The sequence below is a fragment of the Eptatretus burgeri genome, chromosome 10, assembly GCF_056783735.1.
Source record: "Eptatretus burgeri isolate ZD-2024b chromosome 10, Ebu_testis_v1, whole genome shotgun sequence".
Classification (NCBI taxonomy): domain Eukaryota; kingdom Metazoa; phylum Chordata; class Myxini; order Myxiniformes; family Myxinidae; genus Eptatretus; species Eptatretus burgeri.
Window position 1 is genome coordinate 43172050 of NC_140970.1, and position 18854 is coordinate 43190903.

At 40.4% G+C, this 18854-nt stretch overlaps 1 protein-coding gene across 1 annotated transcript in view; it reads right to left on the reverse strand.

Annotated features, from left to right (window-relative positions):
- Nucleotides 1–18854, reverse strand: part of ARHGEF26 (Rho guanine nucleotide exchange factor 26) — a 92396-nt gene that overhangs the window by 69165 nt on the left and 4377 nt on the right. Inside the window, exons 2-6 of the mRNA XM_085898039.1 lie at nt 17482–18126; nt 7938–7986; nt 5125–5279; nt 3568–3624; nt 3158–3318 (exon numbers count right to left, since the gene is read on the reverse strand). Coding sequence (XP_085754165.1) covers nt 3158–3318; nt 3568–3624; nt 5125–5279; nt 7938–7986; nt 17482–18060 — 1001 coding nt within the window. The 5' untranslated portion in view covers nt 18061–18126. The remainder of the gene's footprint in view (nt 1–3157; nt 3319–3567; nt 3625–5124; nt 5280–7937; nt 7987–17481; nt 18127–18854) is intronic.

The window sequence follows — 18854 nt, forward strand, 5'->3', positions numbered from 1 at the left end:
TAAGCAACTGATAGCAGACAGGACACCTGGATTATAAGTGTGTTCAGGATATGGGCTGAGATGTGCTGTGGAATCCAACGGTACACCTACTCCCATACCCCACTTGTGGGCATAAGGTTGCCCACAACTGGTCATGTACATTTCCACAGGTGGAAATTTATCCTGGACAGTGGACAGGTTGCTGTTCCAGGGCAGGCTGCTGTTGAAGCATTGCTCAACTTGGGCAATAACTTGTAATATGGCTAATGTACCGGCACACAATAGCTTACTCATTCTGGAAGGTACTGTGGGATCTTTAACTTTCACAAGTGCATGCTGACTCAATCCCCTCAGGCCTAAACTGAAAAAAAATAAAAATTGGGACTCTGGATTGATATTGACAAAGAATGCTCTACCAGTCTGCAACTAGATCTTGGAGAGTATAGTTTCAATATGTATACTTTGTACAAGGGTGCGAGAAGAATGGGGGTGGGTGTGTGATGAGTGTGGGGAGAGGGGACATGGCCAAAAATTCTGCCATATTGGCTGACATATCATCATCATCATCATCCTCATCATCATTTTACGGTCGTTTCAATGCTTGAGTAACGTAATACATACATCACCCCGATACGTATCTACTCTTCCAGGATCGTCCTTAAATGCCTTGCAGTCCCACTCCACTGACTCGTGGAAGCTTTGCTGAAAACGAGTGGAATATAAAAACTCTAAGATTAAGAAGAGGTATCGAATATATTTAACATGAAAAACCTCAAGCTTCACAAGAATAATTTAAAATGGGATGCGTTTCATGCTTGTGAACACGGATGTGTGCACAACTCTTAGAGAGACTGATAAAAGTGGTTCAACCCTGTTAAAGAAACATATAATGCAGGGAGTCTCTAGGGGTCAAATACAGTGAGCTTTATGTAATATAAAATAAAAAATTATATATATATATATATATATATATATATATATATATATATATATATATATATATATATATATATACACACACACACACACACACAAACAAATAAATATATCTGTGCAGTGTCCGTGTTGTAACTGAACTACTTCAAACTTTTGGAAAATCATATCAAACTTCTAGGCTGCACCTACCTCTCCCATGTGTATGTCCTAAGGGTGTTTTTTTTGAAATTTTTTGGGAAAAAAAAAACATTTGAAACATAAATCTTCAACTTCAATTGCTTATAAAAATGTAATATCGTGAATATTACAAATAAATTTGCAAAATAAATGTTTGAATTCTGCTTGGTGGAAATCATGACAACACGGCAACTCACAAACTTGTGCTCAGTTAAACCGAGCCTGTCTCTCGAGCGAACTGTGGTAAGGTTTTTTTTTGTTTGTTTGTTTGTTTTTTGACCATGTTCTTGCCTTATAACCTGGAATTAAATTGCATTAAATCAGGCTTTTTCCACCTTTATTTACACATTGTAACCCACAACTTCCAAGTGAAAAACAAATTCCTCAACTTTCAGAAAATTAATTAAAAATACAAAACTAGAATATCTTGGTTGGATAAGTGTCCATCGCCCTGAGTTAATACTTGGTGGAAGCACCTTCGACAGCGATTACAGCTGTGAATCTGTTGGGATAGGTCTTTACCAACTTTGCACACCTTGATTGGGCAATATTTTCCCACTCTTTTGTACAAAACTGTTCAAGCTCAGTCAGGATGTGTGGAGAGCGTTGATGGACAGCAATCTTTGATTCATGCCACAGATTTTTGATTGGATTTATGTCAGGGCTCTGACTGTGCCACTCAAGGACATTTATCTTTTTGTTCCTTAGCTACTCCAGTGCAGTTTTGGCTGTGTGCTTCAGGTCATTGTCGTGTTGAAAGGTGAACTTCTGTCCCAATTTAAGCTTCTTTCCAGAAGACAGCAGGTTTTCCTCCATCCCTTTTCCCTTCTATCCTGACAAGTGCCCCAATCCCTGGTGAGGAGAAACATCCCCATAATATGATGCTGCCATCAACATGCTTCACAGTATGGATGGTGTTCTTTGGGTGATGTGCTGTATTGGATTGTGCCAAATGTAATGTTTGGTATTTAGGCCAAAAAGTTCCATCTTGGTTTCGTCAGACCATAAAACTTTTTGCCACATGGCTTCAGAATCTCCGGAGTGGTATTTTTTGTGTACCTCAAGTAGGACTCAAGGTGGCCTTTTTTGAGTAATGGCTTCCTTCTTGCCACCCTAATATACAGGCCAGACTTGTGGAGTGCTTGGGATATTGTTGTCACATGCACACAGTAACCAGTCTTTGTCATAAAGGCATGGAGCTCTTTCAAAGTTGCCATTGACCTCTTGGTGGCCTCTCTGATCAGTGTCCTCCTTGCTTTGTCATTCAGTTTGGAGGGCCAGCCTGGTCCCGGTAGGGTCTTAGTGGTACCATACACCTTTGACTTCTTAATGATTGTTTTGACTGTGCTCCAAGGGATATTCAAGGCCTTTGAAATATTTATGTCCATTCCCTGATCTGTGCCTTCCCACAACTTTATTTCCACAACATATTACAATTAATACGACTATCACAATTAATGCCACCATCGTGTGGGGTCTTCCAAGGAGGAAGATTGACAAGTCTTTCACAAACCAGCTGGTCAGACATGACCTTTCATTAAAAGGGACTTGACCAAGAAGTTCGAATTTATTCAGGGTTCCGGCAATAACTCGTCTACTCTTCAAGAAAGACAGTGTGGGATCTTTAACGTCCACCAACTACTGATAGCAGACAGGACACCTGGCTTACTGTCCATCTGAGAGACAGCACACTGTGTGAAGCTAGGCCTTCTACCTGCAAAGCACCAATTGACAGTTTATAGTCGGGTCAGGAATCTAACCCAAACGAGACAGTCAGTCTCAAAGGCAAGTGAATTGCCTCTGCACCATCCTGTGGGACAATAAAACACACGCATGTTTCACGGCTGATGAGAATCATGAATCAAGAGAAATTTTGCACGTCTCATCAGACCACATCAAGCAGCAGGTTAAGAAAACGTTTGTGGCAAAAAGAAACCACAGGAGTTTCTAATGTCACAAATACCAAGGATTAAAATTGAGAAATTCCATATATATAGTACTGTAAATATAACAAGCTGTGTGTTTGAGCTCGAAATGAAGACGTCTGTAAGAGTGTCTGCCTCACCGCTGACTGGTCTCTCGCACATCCAAGATGTTTGAAAAGAGATGATGGAGTTCAGTCTTGTTGGCCATAATTTGGAGCTCAGACGAACGAAAGAAGACTCGAATAAGCACATCCAGGCTGTGCAAGTAAGAATGCTCCGAGGTGATTATCTCAAAGATAGCCTGCAAGGGCACATATCAACACCTCTACAACAGGAACAAGGCTCAATGTAGCTGCCCTTGTCTACCCCCCACCCCCCAACCCACAAGGCTCACCACTCACCAACTGCCCATCTCCCCCACCCTTTTACTCCCCCCCAATGCACAGGCACCATTGCTGAAAGGTTCTTTGCCCACATGCTGATTGAAAACCTATTACCTTACAATCTGCTCAGCTTTCTGCAAATTACACATGACAAAGACAGGCCTTACCTCCTGGCGCTTACGCTCCTCTGCTGAAAGGTTTTTCAAAATCTCTGAGTCATTAACCTGGGGAAACCAAATGGTTTGTCCATTTTATGGTCGAACAGGAACACGATGTGCAAACTCTAACACTTCACACTATCGAGACATTCCAGCATCATATAAAAAATGTAATCGTCTCCAAGTATGTACCAAACCAGGAAAAGTATACCATCGCAAATATATAATCATTGTACTGATTACAAAGAACAATGTCCCACCTCTCCAAAATTCACCTTCCTTAAATTCACCTTTGAACCTCTCTATCAAACTCCCTTCCTCACAACCTAACACCCCCCCCCAACCCTTTCACCTCCTAACCCCACTCCACCTCCAACTTCATGTCCTAACTTCCACCCCCACCTCTCAACCCCACTCCACTTTCACCTCCCAACCAACTCACCTCCACTCCATCTCCCAGTACACTCCACTCGACCTCCCAAATCTCTCCTCCCACACCCTTCCACCCCACAAACCCCTTCACCTCCACTCCATCACCCACCTTCCAAACCCCTAAACCCCTTTTTTTTGTAGACTGTGTCAAGGCTCGAATGAGAACTAACACGCAACGCACAGCAAGGGAGGCATGAGACAAGAGGGCGGGAGTGGGAAGGACAAAACAGTGGGGAACAGAGACATTAGGAGATCTGTGGAAGGGAGAGGGAGGGGATGGGGAACATGGGGAATACAAGATGAACATTACAGGGACTTTCAGGAAGGAAAGCAGGGAATTTGAAGGAGGTGGGTTTGGGGTGGATTAACGGGGGTAGAAAAGATCGAGGATTTGGATGGGGGAAGAGAGGAGATGGTGGTGAACAGCTGTTTTGAATGCCTGGAGGGAAGAATGGGATTGAAGAGAGTGAGGGAGTTTATTCCAAAGGCAGAAAAAAAGAGGAATGAAAGAGTGAAGGTGAGCAGTGATTCCTTCTATCCACATCCCTCCACATCTCCCACACCCCTCCACTCCACCTCCCAGACCTTTCTTTTCCCTTTTCCATCTCATCCCCCTTTTCTCAGTCTCTTCCCCTACCACCCAATCCCCCCCCCCCCTACACACACACACACAACATGTACATAGCCCCTAAGACTTTTAAAATTGTTTGGTTTGTAACAGCAAAAACATTTTTGGGTTCAGAAATGGTCTCGTGTTTTTTTATTCACTTCTATGCAAACAGAATAGAATGTTTGGCGTGTGTAACGCTCCAGTGGAAAGTACAATAACGTCTTTAAAAACCATCATTACTAGAAGAGAGAGGCCTTACCTTTGGCCATTTACAGTTAAATAATCAAATAAGTTACACTTTGCCAGGTGGATAGGTTTTATGGCCTCCCAATTTTACAAGGTTTAAGCACTTTCAGTCCTTCTCATACTCAGTCAACTTGAGAGAGCAATAATGCCAGTGTATATGAAAGTACAAATCCATAGGGGGTGTATTGTTAAATCTTCATTTATGGGGGTGCCAGTTTACTTTACACATTGGTGGTCATATCTCCCATTTAGTTCGTTTACTCTCAGAAAAACCTCACCTGAGGTAGTTGACGCCACATTAATCGTGAGGCTCGATAAGTAAGGACGACATTGGGATCTGGTTGCGGCGGGAGTAAGGATTTATCCCCTTCTTCCTCTGAATTAGGATTGAGGCCACACTCACGGTACTGCTGGTAGAGGACGGTGTCTGTACCTGAAGCACCATCATTAAGTGTTAAAAAATGGATCAAACTCACATCACTTTCATACAGAGATACCAGCAAACTACCACAAAAATCCGAACAATGAAGAATGTATTGTCACGTCAACAGGGTCGCTAACGCGGGACCACCACATCGAAGCAATGCCCTTTGAGAATGGCTGAATGATTAGAGACTGCGTCCAAGAGTAGAATGCAGTTGCTTCTCCTGCATGAGTTGTATCCCGCCAGTCTTACCCTAGGATGCCACTGGCACTCAATCACTCCACACACAACGAGGCAAGGTGTTGAAGGACATGTGGGAAATCAGGCTCCAATTTGAGGGGCAGCATGGGGGAACATTGCAGGAAAGCAAGGGTGAGCTCCGCGCAAACCATGAACGCAATGAAGCCCTCACCCGACTCACTGCACTTCAACTCCCTGACTCCAGAGAGCACTCTCCAACATAACAGCATTATAAAATACAATGTCATTGCTTGCTTTGCGGTGCTGGTTCGAAATGAGTGGATGGCAGCATGCGACGTTCTTCCAAAAGATAAGTTCTGCCGATTGGATCAATTGTCTCCAACTGGTACATTTAGTCAAGAATCCATGCAAAAAATTGTTACATTTTTACAGCATCGCCTGAGGCCAAACTGTTCAAAGGAGAAAAATAATCCAACAACAAATCCAAATAAACATCATTCCGGTTTTAACAGAACATTGGAACGACGTGGAATTAACAGAACATTTTCTAATAGCAGCTTTCTTTCCCAATCCCACATGGTCTTTATAATGCAGTTTAAGATTCCAAATCCTGATGAAAAGAAGCTTAATCAGCAAATATGAGCAAAATAGGAAGGCAGAGTTGTATTTATTGGGGATATTGTAATCAGCTCCATCTGTCTGTCTGTCTGTCTGACTATCTCCTCCTGAGTAGCTGTGCAAAAATCCATCAAACTTGGTATATTATGATCACGACATGACAAGAAGATGCGAGAGCAGTATTATTTTTGACCCCACCCCCCTGTGGCCCTGGGGTGGGGTCAAAAAGTAAAAACCATAAAAAAAATACAATTACGGGCACATGTTGAAACATTTTTAAATTAAACTGTATATGTAATCAACATTGTATTGGGGAACGTATGAAATATGTAATGACTTTTTGGATTTTTACCCCTGGTTCATGCCCCCAGGTGGTGGGGACTTTGGTTTTCAGGGGTCAAAACAGATTTTATTTTTAACTCAAAATTTGATATTGGGTCATTCCTGGTGGAACGTCATGCCATCTTTACCTCCACCACCGAAGGAGACACAGAGGATATGTATTCAACCCTGTTTGTCTGTGAGCAAGATAAGTCCAAAGGTTATAGACGAACACTTGGTGGATAGGATGCATGTGTGATGAGGACTAATGTATTCGATTTTCGTAAAGAGCCGGATCTGGATACGAGAATATTTTCAGTGATTCTTCACCATTGAGAGATTGGGCCAAAAACGATATATAGCACGATATCTCAGTAAGTTGTGGACGAGTTATGACAAAACAGCAAATAACAAACCGATTAAATATTGGATTACATCGAGTATATTATTTTCCCAGAATTATACATGCCAGATAAAGGGATGGTGAACTGTACTAGGATTACCCACACGTGTTGATTAACTTTTTTACTATTATCATCAGCTCTCAAAAATGGTGATTACACACATTAGAAACAGAATGCCTGAAGTGATCTTAAAAAACAAGAGATGAGAGCAACTCCCAAGCTGTCACCTTCACAGCTTTCTTTTTCCAAATCTACTTTGTTTGCAAAATGCAGTTAAACATTCCAGAACATCTCACTCCGAACTTCTGTTTCCTTGACCGAATCTTGGTATTTGTCATAATTTACATCGTTTTACTTGAAGGCCTCTACACACTATAATGAGGCAGTATGGAAAACATTAGGGGTTATTAATTTGCAAGTTTGTTGTTTGTTCACTCTCTTATCAGGTGTTGCTTCACCTTTGACAACATGTGCACATCACACCTTGCAACACACACACACACACACACACACACACACACACACACACACACACACACACACACACACACACACACACCTCTACCTCCCTGCACTCCTGCATCACCTGGCCCTAATTAATCTTAGACAAAACCCTGAATAACTTTTTCGTTTTTGTTGTCCAAAATTATACGATGTTTCCTTAAGGTTTCCATCTCATAACAAATGTTTAAAATCGTGCTTTGTATTTCAGAGACGTTTAGATGTCATTGTTCAAGCATAATACTGTGTCGATGGTGGAGCCGTCAAATATGCAAGCCTTGTCGCCATGAGCCATGCAAGCTCTTTCTTGTTTTCATGGCTGTCTATGTGCACATTGTCCACAAACAACAATCTTCGTACAACACAACTAAGTATGACATTAGGCTAACACAACCTTGTCCAACAGTCCCACGAACAGTGCACAACAAGGAATTACTTTTGACATCTGAGTAGATACCTGACCCAGCGTGGGGATATGTATCAGACTCAACACGTAGTAGACCGTGTGAAGGAAGAAAGCCAAGTTATTAAACAGACAACACTTTCCAATTGTGTTCCACTTTGGATTGGATCCAGGCATCGTTGATAATCAATCCACCATGTTGCAATTTTACAAACTCACTGTTGTCAAATGTGTTTGTCTTCTGCAATGACCCCTTCACGTCTGAAACCTGGAAATAAAAAGAGAGGCAAAGTGTGACTCAGGCAATGCACTTTACTTAGAAGGTCTTTCAAAAGGTTATTGGATAGTGATGCTCACAATAGTCCAAGAAACACCAAAGTTTTTTTTCAATATACGAATATATAACAATAATAAATATATATATATATATATATATATATATATGAAAAAATTTTAAAAGATTGATGTTTCTTGTACTAAAATAATTCCAATAACTTGTTGAAGGCCCTTGGGACATCCCATGTCGAAGTGATGCTTTGATTGGAATAGAAGGTTGGCAAATTGGAAGTGCTTACAAAACACCAGTTACTCCAAGCAGTTGGTTTTCAACACAAAATACCTAATCGGTGAATGTTAGTTGTTCAGAAAAGTTAATCCTATTAACCCACATGTCACTCAAAATGTTACAATGATAATCTACAAATCAAAGTATTCATCAAAAACAAATTATCAGAATATATATACATATATATATATATATATATATATATATATATATATATACATATACTGAAATGTAAAATTAAAAAAAATTATATGAGGGTCGATATGAAGATATGTCATGGGAAATTAAAGGTGGATTAAGGATTCAACAGCCAGTATGCCCGTTTACTACATACGGTGAGATTTTCATTACCAGCGGCCCTCAATAACACAACTATCCAAATCTGTAGGCTCTACTTCCCACAAAAAGAATGAACCCATGGACAAACAAGAAAGAGCACACACGGTGACGCATGGCCAAGGATAACCAACATTTTGCCAGGAGAACCTGCCCATAATTATAAAAGATGGAAACGTGCCCAGGCAGAAACTAAGAACCTGCAAGTTGAGTTTTCAAGTTTGCATGAAAATGCAATACTGAGTTGCAAAGTTTTTTCAGTGATGTTTTGGATTGAAACATTTTAATGTCACGTTTGTGGTCTTTTTCAAACACTCTATTGCACCATTAACATAACTCTCTCCACAATGACTCATAGCATTGTCCTAGGACCTGTCATGTAACATCGTGCATGAAGCCTCTCTTGTTACATATGAAGGCAAAAAAAAATTAATAATAATATTAATAACAATAATTGTTGGTGATGAAGAAACTACATTATTTCAGTCAAATTTTCAGCACAGGTTGCAAATCATGTTACATTGTGCCAAGTGGTAAGAAAGTTGGAAACTGCTTATATTCGCATGATCCTCACAAATAGGAACAAGAGATAGGTAACTGATCAATTCATTCATTGCATTTAGAAATGGTCCCAGAAAAGCTCAGCATTACAATTCAATACTTCTAGTGGTAGCCAGTACAATGAAATTCTGCTGGTAGTCAGACAGGAAGTACCAGCGAATATTTACCAACCTCCCCCCCCCCCCCCCAACATAACCAGTCAGCAAATGTCAGCCATAACTGGCAAATTAGTTAATCAGTTCATTAAAGCTAGGTTTTCCAGACCAGATCCATTGCATCTTTCTTGTTATATATTTTCTACCCTGCATTTCTGTTTGTGTTTTCATCAAATTTTCCATGTTAAGCTGTACCTTGTTGTATTGTGTTGTCCCTGTGGCGCTGGCCTACTCGCCCAGGTCTCAGCTAGTTGGCGTGAAAATTGTCTCTGCTCTAATGCCGTACTGAGTGCCTCATTCTGCTTCCTTTCTCCCAAGTATTGTCCTTTCATCTTTCTCAACTCTACAAGTTTCCAGTTATTCTTTCCTGAGAGTTTGCTTCTGTAACCATCTTGTCTACCTAGGTGTCCTGCCTAGCCCTCATCCCTGTTTTGTCCAACAACCCTGCTGTTATTGTGTTTTCCCCTCTCTTTATCTTGATCCTTTTGTTCTGTTACGTCCTGATCCGCTTTATGTACTCGCTTCTCCATGAGCATCAATTTTGTATTAAAACCTAAAAGGGCACTCCGCCATCGTGACGTCGCCAGATATGCCTCTGCCCACATTATTACATCATTATAACATTTGTACCAAGTTTGATTTAAATCTCTGAACCCAGATTCAAAATATTAAATTATTCTGGCTGCCTGACCATGTATCCGAACAGGTTGAAATTTAAAACATATATTCCCCATGACTACTAGATCATAACTTTGATGTTTCACGTCGATTGATGAAGCGGTTCAAGAAATATATATATTTTTAAGATTTTCGTTGAATCCAATATGGCTGCCAGACCATGTGACATTAATTATTCGTGAAAACCCTGGTATCTCCAAGGCTTGGGGAACATGTGGATGAAGTTTCCCCTCGATCTGTCAAGCTGTTCTGGAGAAGAAAATTTAAAAAGTTTTATTCTTCAAAAAATCATAGCTGCCAAACCATGTGACCTATGATGTCATAGGTGGAAAACTTTTCGTTCCTCAAGGATAGGTGGTCACACCTGTAAAGTTTCGCCTCGGCTATTCAGCCGTTTCGGAGTAGTTTTTTGAAGATTTTTATGTTTAAAAAAAACAGGGGTGCCAAACCACGTTACCGATGACGTCATCAATTCCGCCCCCCCCCCATACATTTGAGCCCGAGATGACCCTCGAAAATTTTCATACTGATTGGATAAAGCATTTGACGTATGCAATCATGAAGTCATAACGAAGCCACTTATGACATCATCAAAAAAATAAAATCAAACTTATTCCCCATGAGGAGTACTTGAGATCTGCCTAGATTCAATTTTTGACATGAAGCGGTTTCAGAGATACAGAGTTCCAATTTTTTTCCTTTTTTTCCCAACATGGCTACCACACCACATGATTTATGACCTCATAATTATCATTAAAACATTCTAAATGAGTAGTCGCATCTATGCTGAAAATTTTGTGTCAATACAATAAGCGGTTGCAAAAAACAGAGAAAACTAGAGGGGGAGCACTCGGGAGAGTGCAAAACCTCCGCCGCCAATACTGCTGGGTCACTCAAGTGAACCTTATATCTTATTCATTAAATATGATGTCAACAGTGCTGACAGAGTTGTAGTTCTTTTCTCCAACATTTTTTTTTGGGGGGGTGGGGGGGTTGGAAATCACTTAAAACATGTAGAAATGCAAAAAAAAGAAACCGAAATTTTGTTGAAAAAAAAGTTGCAAAATTATTTTTTTTCTCTAACAATTTTTTTTGGGGGGGGGGGATTGGAAATCACTTAAAACATGTAAAAATGCAAAAAAAAATTTCTCTCTAACAATTTTTGGGGGGGTTGGAAATCACTTAAAACATGTAGAAATGCAAAAAAAACAATTTTTTCTCTAACAATTTTTTTTGGGGGGCGGGGGGGACAATCCAAAATCTAATGGCATGATCCTTGGACCATACCTAATCCCCCCCCCCCAACCAAGTTTCGTCGAAATCCGTCGAGGAGTTTTTCCGTAATACTGTTCACAAACAAAGAAACAGAAAGGGGTGAAAACAGTAACCTCCATCCATCTTCGAAGATGGCGGAGGTTAATTAGCTTGGACAGACGTAGGATTGGACGGAGTAGGCATGGACAGACGGACAACCCGAAAACATAATGCCTCCAGTGACTTCATCAGCGGAGCCATAAAAATTTATCCACACCTGATATTCTGACCATCTCAGACATCCTGGGTGTTTCGGTGAATAACTCTATCAATCCTATTGAGATACTGAAAGACGTTTAAACCTCATTGTAAGTTGACATATGTGACAGCCTTTGTGTTGTACGTTTCTCAGAGCACATTTTGATTGTCGATGTTTCAGAGGTTTTCCAAAGAGATGCAGATTGTGGTTGGATCTTAAGATCGTATCAACATCGTGACATGTTAAAACCTGCACCAGCCTCCTCTAAACGAATTCGGCCTCTTGTTGACCTCCTGTCAACAGAAACATGATGGTGAAATACCATTTGACGGAACCGACATGACACAGGCTGTTGTAACAAATCATTGCTCGAGTAAAAAGCGAAAGCAACAGAGTTCACAGATTAACCTGATGTAATCTACTGTCACTATCAGTGTGCTGCCAATATCTCAAACATTCAACCCTTATGAATAGAAGTGAAGCTTTAAAGAAGTCTACAACTGTTCGCTCTTACTTTAGTTGGCAATGCTTTATGTTAACCTGGGAAACAATGCCCCACCCTGTTAATTCAGAATCACTGCTCACCTCCACTCATTTTTTTTTCCTTTTTTTCCCTCACCTGTGGAACAAACTTCCACATCCTCTTCAATATCATTCTCCCTTCCAGGTCTTCAAGACAGCTGTTCCTCACCATCTCAGATTATCCACAACCCAAAACCACAATCTTTTCTACCTTGCTGTTAACCTCCCACCCCCCCACCCTTTCTCCCCATAACCCCCATAATTCCCCCCAGGCCCAACTCCTTCCAAATTTCCATTTTTTACCTCCCTGAGAGTTTACTTCTGTGTCGGTATCGTCCAACCCTTGCAGTCTCTCCTTCCACTCATTCTTCGCCGCATCCATCAATTTTATCCCTCGGCTCTGTTGGTGCCCCCCACCCCTCCCCCTTCTCTCTTCTGCTGTTCCTTGGCTTCTGTTGCATCCTAATCCGTTCTGTATTCTAGCTCTTCCATGAGTATTGCTTGACTTTGCACACCAATATTATATATATATATATATATATATATATATATATATATATATATATATATATATATATATATATATAAATATATATAAATATATATAAATATATATATATATATTTATATATATATATATATATATATATATATATACACACAAATATATACACACACACATATATAACTACATATAAAAATGTATAATCAACCTGATTTGAATCCATTCCGGTTCAATCACATTAGGTAGATCATTTTCTGAAATTAAACTTTGTCCAACAAACTATCACCAAGTTTAACACTTTAGACCTTCATGCATGGTTGGGGTGTATCTTTCATTTCTCCTGAATGAAATGAGTCTTGTCCGTGATTTTATGCATTCAAAATTTGAAGCGCATCATGCCAGGAAGTGACTTAAAGTGCCAAAGCAAATACGACACAGACCGTTGAATAAGCAATTTCGTACCAAAAAAGTCAAATAACCCGAATTAATTAAAACCTTCAAAATTAAACATCATATAAAGATCAAATAAGCTCTTCAGTATAAGGCTTATGTAAGAAAACAACAACAAAAAAACTTTCTTGAAAAGCCATTGTTACAGCCTCACATCTCCATGTTCAACAATAATGGTTACCCTTCATGATCGAAGATGGCTGTTGCATCAGACTTGCCAATGCCTGAGAGTGTGAATTTGTTTATAGTGTAGGAAAGAAACTGCTGTCCACACAGTAACCACACTCTGAGATAACAAGCAGTGTCACCCAGCTGGTGTCAAGGAATATCTGAGAAGACCAGACCACTTGCTATCTGGATTGACAGAATCATTCCCCCGGACAGCGATCCGCCAATCGACCATCAACCAGGTTCTTACTTACTGATTGGTAAACAGAGGCAATTTGAGCAGGAATACTTGCCCAAGGTTTTGTCCAATCTGGGAATCGAACCGGCAACCTCTCACTTGCCTTTCACTTACTAAGCGAGTGCACTATTCACACTATGGGACTCCTGTCAAATTAAACAAGAAAGTAGCTTCTTGATAAGAACTTTGATTCATTAACCACTTGTCATCTTTTTGTGGGCATGAAGAATGTCTGTTTGATGGTATGTCAACAAAAACATGACAGTTGTACAAATGCAACTACATGCGTTGAAAACCTTCAGATAACTGTGTGACTGGCTAATACCGAGATATATAAAGCACAAATGGTCTCAGCCAGGTCAGGTCCTGCAGAATCCTCATTCTCGACACAGCCCAACTGCATTTCAGAATATAAACCATCTGTCAACTCATTCAGGACCAGCCCTCACCGAAGAAATCACCCCGCTTGGCTTCAACCAAACAAGCATACTGAGCTGCTGATTCATGGGTTGCTTTGGTGACCTTTGGACTGCCTCGATGTGTATCCCCACAAACAATGCAGTAAAAAACCGAAAATTTTTATTGCGAACAAAACCCAATGATCTCAACTTGACTTATTGAGCTGCAAGAACAGCCAAACAACACCATCCTTACATAATCCATGCTATCAGCTATGGTTGGGAACCTAAGGAGCCCTCAGTCATGGATTAATCAATAGACCAAGGATGCCAAAGCAGGCAGGTATGCTGTGGGACTATAAATGTTAAATAATATAAACTGGATGAACAAGCAAGCAATGTACAAACAAAGTTGTCAATTGTTTTCACAAACAACAATCAACCATGCAAAAGATCTTATGAGTGGGTGTCTCCTATTTTAGCAAATGCAGAGGACTCTTCTCGACGCTCCCTTATGTCACAACTACCAAACTATCATTCCCCACCCTTTGCATCATGAACCACCAACCACCAGTAATCTGCCTCCTTCATCCCTCCTTGCTCTGCAATCCTTTTCTCTAGTTTCTTCCACTTTCCTTTGTCTCGCCTTTAAAAAGCCATTTATTTATGTCCACAAAACATGGACGCGGATCTAAACCTGCCATCCCTCTTTAAATTTTGACACTTCCGCTCTTCCCTTCAGTTTAAATCGCTCCCCACCCCATGTATATGTAAGACATACATACATACAAAGCATTTTATTCGAATCACCCATCAACCAACTCCTCCCCTCACCCCCTTTTCCAATCAATAAAGCACATTCATCCCATGAACATGGTCCGGTACGATAATTCTGCTGCCAGTTTGTTATTACATCTGCTCTTTGGCTCCGAGTGAGATTCAATCATTCATTGAGACAGCAGATACCAGCACGCCTGTTCCCTATGGAATAAAAGACTTCTCAGTGTAAGCAGAGAAGAGACGAACATTTATCCTGAGCAAATTTATCAATTAAATAAATAATAGAACGGATAATAAATATACTAGATAGCTGCAATCACAAAGCGATCGCCAGTGACGTACTCTTGGCCTGCCATTCAATGATGGCCACATTTGTTTTGGACCACAATATGACCTTGACCTTCAACATTTAGGGATAGTGTGAATTAATAAAATGTGTCTCCATTGACAATCTATCCAGAAAACTCAACATCATGAAAATCGGAGGAAAATTATTCAAGTTATGATCATGAAAAGGTGTTGTTTTTTGTTAATTATGTCACAATCCAAAAAGAGTAGGTCAAGGACTCTAATCAAATATCATATACACAACTTCATTTTAATGATGAGAAAACATCTTGGAAGGCCAAGCGGTCTTTAATATTCCACAATAGCAAAATTGGGCAATAACAACAACAAAAAAGTTTTTCTTGTTTTTTCAGACCACCAATTGACCTCAATTGCGTTTTCTTTTTTTCAGACCGTCATTTGACCTTGACCTTTAACCTGGAGGGGTATGATGTAAATTAAGAATAAATGCAGCTTACTCTAGACCCAAAAATGGGAATTTTGTTGATTGGACAAACCTCAGTCGAGTTATGGAGAAACATGTTAAAATGTCTATAATTGGGTCACGACCTTCAAGTTAGGTCAAGGCCAAAACACTTATGTCAACCCTGCAAACTTTTTATTCCTATTATTGATGCAAAATTTCATTCTGAAAGTCCCAGGCTGATCCGAGATACAGCTCGGAGATTGGCAAAAAAAGGGAGACAATCCTAAATGGTGGTTTAGTACTCCTCGGGATCAAAGACCTTGACCTTAACCCAGAGGGGTACGATTTAAATTTATCGTAAATGTGATTTGCTCAAAGCTATCGTGTAAGGGCAATTTTGTTCTGATTGGGTGAACCTTGGTCGAGTTTTTGTGAAAAATGTTAAAATGTGCATATAATACTTGGGTCACAACTTTAAGATTAGGTCAAGGTAAAAAAAAAAAAAATTGTCAACCCAGCATACTTTTTATTTCCACTGTTGATGCAAAATTTCATTCAGAAAATATAAGCCGGATTTGAGATACAGTTTGGAACTTTTGGAAATTAGGAGTGCTGGAAGAATTATTATTTTTTTTTTTTCGAAATGGTGGTTTAGTAGCCCTAGGAATCAAAGAAACTCTGGGGTACCGTTAAAATTTGGGATGCTAATTGGAGAAACAAACCCTACAACAGCAATAAACCTCTTATCCTGCAGGCCGAAAAAGGAGAGGCTTAAGATCCACCGGCAACACACACACACCATACTGTATACTGGAACAACGTGTGAGGTTGGACATTGATAAACAAGTTACCTCAATGCCAAATTGATCGTCCTTGTTGAGGATGTTCAAGTACCAACTAATTTATTACAATAAGAGAAATTAATGCAGCATGATGACTTTTCGCTTTTCAATTACTCAACCTTGTCCACTTTGTCCATTTCATCGAGATAGTTGAAAATTTTGAAACAAATCTGATCATGTGACTAACCAATAATGGTATTGCAGAAACAGCATTGATGGATGACGTCATCGGCATCCAAAGCTGATTTAAACTGGAGAGTACGTAGAACACCTTACCCCGTGCTGTCTTGAGAATTTTTTTTGCATTTTTTTTTCGTAAAAGATAATGTCTGTTAAAGTCCCATTAAGTATTAACATGAGTTTTGCAGTTTGCTATTCAGAAGAGAAGTTAAAAGTTCAGTTTGATTGAGTAGAAGCATTCTGGTGCTCATTCATAAGGTACGCTCCATTCATAAAATTGTGAAAAACTCTCGGTCAAGTCTTTGAAAATAACTTTGTTGATGAGAGAAGTCAGCGAGTTTTGTAAGGGGTGGGGGGAGAGGACAACAGAAAAAAACTATCTCTCTGCAGTGTTTAAAGCTGATGGAGGAGCTTGTACATAAAGCAGAGGCAAGACAAGGACAATAAGAGAAAGCCATCAGTGTAATTCTACATAAATTACAGGGACATTAATAGATAATGGACAAGTCAACATAATATACAAGGGATTTGAATCAGCAACATGAGATAATAATTGGGGATGTGGGGTGTGGGGGGGAGGTCCTGTAAACAGAGGAAAAGATTTATGTCAGCAACCATTTAATTGTGGTGGAAAAAAGATGAAGATAAATGAAATGCGTCGAAAACTACATTGGAGTACCACCTTTGAGAAACCTTTGTGACATTATCAAATCATAACAGAGCACCTGCTTACAATGGCATGCTCAATTCAAAAAACATTTGCAATAAATATCATCCCCATGTTCGTGAAAGAAAGATAGTATAGCCAGCTTACTATCCTTGCCTTCCAAGGTGCTTCAACTGTTAATAACGGGAAATTTGTTTTCATAAGATTTTCATTCATTCATTCTGGTTAAATATGACGCCACAAACGCTGAGCACACTTGAGAGCATCTTTACACACAGTGCCATGGGTAAAACAGCCTGATGTTCATCCAAGTGCTTCAACACAAATGGAATGTGATGTGTGCGTGCACACAGCTGCCTCTTATAGACTTCATAAAGAGTTTACAAAAACCTCTAGAGAAACAGCCAAGACCAAAAAAAAAAAAAAAAAAAAGATGAAGAGGATGTCTCACCTTCCGTAGAACAGGGCTGGACACTTCCTCACGAACACTTTTCAGCTTCAGTTCAGGAATTCTGGTTGCCCAGCCTTTTCTCCTGCCATCCTCACCCCCTTCCCCCACAGCTTGCATCGCCCGTCGATAGGAAGTTGACCGCAAGCCCCTTTGAAGACCAGCACCCTCCAAGTCGGCATTATCGATGTATGGGTCAGCATTTTCTTCTCGTTCCTTACCATCCATCTGCCAGGGTTGTGCAAAAAGGCTTCGGGCCTTTTGGTCACGCATGTTTGTCAACTTGTGTCGTGTTGCGGGACTATGGGGCCTGGTGGTAGAAAGCAGAGCAGTCGGGATTATTTGAACTGTCCCAGAGGACTTTGCCACTTCTGAATCCTTGCTCATCACGATGTCACTTCTGTCGTCACCATGAGGTGATGTGGAGGAAGAGGGAGAAAGCAACTTGTGGTTGTTGTTAGCACCGACTTTCCTGTTGGATGAAAGCTTGTCCTGCCGTCCTGATGTTGGTGGACTGGCCGGTGATGTCCAAAGAGGTGATATATCAATCTGCGAAAGGTCAATGTCATTTTCAACCTCCATGGTGATGCCTCTCGCTGTCGTTGATTACAGCTTCCGTCACTGCCAAACAACTTCATTCATAATGCCCTGTGGGAGACACAAAGTTGGGTCAGCATGATGCTTGCTCCTGAGTTTTAAGAATAGTTTGAGGCCATAGGAAGAATTGACCTTTATAGAGTCAATTTCCTTAAATCAGGTCTAAACAATGCAGTGTGCATTCGGCACCACCACTGCTTGTTTATTCTCCCCCCAAAAGGCCAGAAGAATGCAGGAAGCAGTCAGGCAGGAGGAAGCATTAAAAAAACATCCAATTTGATGGGAGAGGCACTCCATTGAGGACGAAAACAGGACACGGGACAAGAGCATGCACGGCGTACTGCTTTGTGCGCATGTTTTTACAGGCAGTTGTGCCAATGATGAGACTTCATCAATCTCGAAAGATACGCCACCGATGAGGTCTTGGACAAGGTTTCCAATTGAGGTGTACAATGGTCAAAATCAACTGTGGCCTACACATCATAAGCAATACAATTCAATGACCACGGCCTATGAAGATCACGCTATTGAGGCATCAAGATCATCTGCACCACAGGTAGGACAAACAATGCAGCGACCTCGCTCCAAAAAGAAAAGCCATCACGTGGATGAAACTTGCTATATATCAAGGAATTGCGCAAAAATCTTGCATTAGAGACAAACAACATATGGTACCAGAGCAGCACGAGCAGGATTCTTAAAATATAAACAATAATCATCTTGCAGGGAAGCAATAAGGATTCCGTTTGTGCAAAATAAATTCACATTTTAAAAATAGG